We start from the raw sequence: 2,731 nt of genomic DNA on the forward strand, positions 1-2,731 counted from the left end.
CGATGGTTAGAGCCATCGGTTGAGTTGGCGCCGCAGATGGCTGCCATCGGTTCTGTACCGGAAACAAGTTTCTTGTGTGTAAAATACTTGGCCAATAAAGGTGGTTATCCTTATTATTATGCCTAGTACCTTGAGTCTAGCTACTTGAGTCCAGACAATTATTCTCACCTGGTGAGAGACAACGCTAACAAACCATAGAATTACTGCTATGGACCACAAGCGCCTGCAGAGAGTGGTAAAGACTGTGGAGAAGATCACCAGGACTCCACTGCCCTCTCTGCAGAGCATTTACCACCGCAGGGTGCGTAGGAAAACTGCCTCCATCCTCAAAGACCCCACCCACCCCCAGCGCGGACTATTCACCTCCCTACCCTCTGGCCGGAGGTTCAGAAGTGTGAAATGCAGGACTTCTAGACTGATAAACTCTTTCTTTCCTTCCGCCATCAGACTCCTAAACAGCTGACAGGAGGAGATACATCATGTACTGTCGACCTGTACTGTTTACATTCTCCGTTTGCACATGCATAATTGCACATTGACTGTTGACTACTGCACATGCTGCTCCCATGTAGCATACATTCTCTTATTATATTCTTGTATATTTTTATTGATATCTCTGCATTTACTGCTTAAAGTGCCTTAGATTTTGTGTTACTTATTCATCTACTTTATATTTCATTTGTATTTTGTGGCATTCATGTGGATGGCAAAGTAGGAATTTCACCCAGCTAGCTGTTTGTCCTGGGGTTTAAACAAGAAGAACCCCAAGAAGAATGGTCACCCACTGAGAACCCCTTTATATCAGCCTGTTGACACCTCTGCTCACTTGCCTAAGGTAGACGCTGGTCCATTCCACTCACCACACCCAGCCTGTTTGTGTTATTCCTGAATACCATTCCTGTTTTGTTTCCTGCCTTAGCTACCTCTGGACTGTTTGTCCTTGGATTTGGACTTACCTTCCATTGTGGATTTTCAGTTTGTGCCTTTGGGTTTGTTTGTTTAGCTCCATGACTGAACACTTTGTTGTAGGGTTTGTCAATATTCTTTATGTTTTGTGAGGTTGAGCTCCCTAAGTTATACCCTTAGTCTTTTGTTCAGTATCCTGTATATTCAAATTCTGCTAGAACTATTCCTCAGCCTGTGTCTGCATATTTGGGTCCTTCCTGTGCCTGAGACCTGACATGGAAGGTATACAAAGTGAGAAGTAGAAATAAAGTTACCCTAGTAATGCTGAAACCCATTGCTGACTAATTATGGAAGATGAACAGAAAAATTGAATTTGGGAGCCCAAATTCTAAAAAAGCTTAAATGAGCTTAAACTGATCACTGAAACAGTGGAAGGTGTACTGTCAAAGCAACTAGCTGACAGTAACAAGGAGCAAAGGTCTGAGCATTGAAAGAAATTGGACATTTAGTTGTTAAACTGTTTATATTGAAATTGTTTCTGCATACTTCAGGGTTCTTATTTTGAAGGCAGACCAACTGTGTGTGTGTGTGTGTGTGTGTGTTACTGTCAAGTCAAAGTCAAATCAAAGTGTTTATTGTCATGTGCGCAGTAAGGAAACATGTTTCCCTGTACAATGAAATTCTTACTTTGCTGTCCACAATGAATGCCAGACAATACAAAGTGAAATATAAAGTAGATAAAAAGTAACAATCTAAAGGCCCTTTAAAAACAGCAAGTGAAAAGAAATACAATAAAGATATAATAAGAATATAATAAAGAATGTGTACATGTACCTCTCTGTGTGTTACTGTGTGATGCTGTTGCTTTAACTGTTTGGGTGTTTTGTGGATGTCTTAGTTTGTGACTTTGTGTGGTACCATGTTAATTTTAATGTTTCTGTTGTAAGTAATTAGCTCAACAGGACACATGCTGCCAAGAAGGTCAATCACAATAAGGGTATTTTCTGATTTCTCACAATTTTCTCTAATGTTTTAGTGTATAATTTGTGTGTGAAAGCTTAAGGTTGGCAGAATAAGAGCAGAAAACTGGCGGCAAAAAAACTGTAAAAAGGCAAATGAGTGGAGAGGCTGAGAAATGTCCAAAATCACCATAAAATGTGAACTGTGATAATTCAAAAATTGTAAAAGATATCAAAAGGCTGAAGATGAATAGCTGGAACTTTCCTGACTTGTTTAAAAGTTGAATGGTTTTTCTAGCTGAAAGTATGCTGAAGTTAATGACCAGAATAATAAATAAGAGGAAAACAAGTGTGAATGCTGAATAAGCTGATCATTTCTAGATCACACCTAACAAAGTCTAAGTTCTGATAATCAGTCTCTGGCCACTGATAGTATTTAAAATCTTGTGTTTTTTTTATCCTGTAACAGTTGTGCATGTCATCAAACTGAGTCTGCCTTGTGTTTTTCAGAAGCTGGCAGCAGAATGTCAGAGTGCAGGCTACAGTGGCACATTGATCCCTTACAAGTGTGATCTGTCCAATGAGGAGGAGATCCTCTCCATGTTTTCAGCAATCAAAACACTGCACAAGGGCGTGGACGTTTGCATCAACAATGCTGGACTGGCCCAGAATGAGCCCCTGCTCAGTGGAAAGACTGAGGGCTGGAGGAACATGATCGACGTATGTGGTACACACTCACACATAAGTAGAATTACCCCTTACAGTTTCTCACATTGATTTTTATGGTTGCTCTCCTTGCATAGAGAAGTCGAGGGAGGAGCTGAAATAGTTTTCCAGTGTGAGTGGAAGTCTCATGTTTGCAGAGT

At 40.4% G+C, this 2,731-nt stretch overlaps 1 protein-coding gene across 1 annotated transcript in view; it reads left to right on the forward strand.

Annotated features, from left to right (window-relative positions):
* dhrs11a (dehydrogenase/reductase 11a) overlaps positions 1-2,731 on the forward strand; it is a 20,267-nt gene that overhangs the window by 14,732 nt on the left and 2,804 nt on the right. The window contains exon 2 of the mRNA XM_020600596.1: positions 2,376-2,585. Coding sequence (XP_020456252.1) covers positions 2,376-2,585 — 210 coding nt within the window. The remainder of the gene's footprint in view (positions 1-2,375; positions 2,586-2,731) is intronic.

Source organism: Monopterus albus, unplaced genomic scaffold (assembly GCF_001952655.1).
Source record: "Monopterus albus unplaced genomic scaffold, M_albus_1.0 scaffold47.1, whole genome shotgun sequence".
NCBI lineage: Eukaryota > Metazoa > Chordata > Actinopteri > Synbranchiformes > Synbranchidae > Monopterus > Monopterus albus.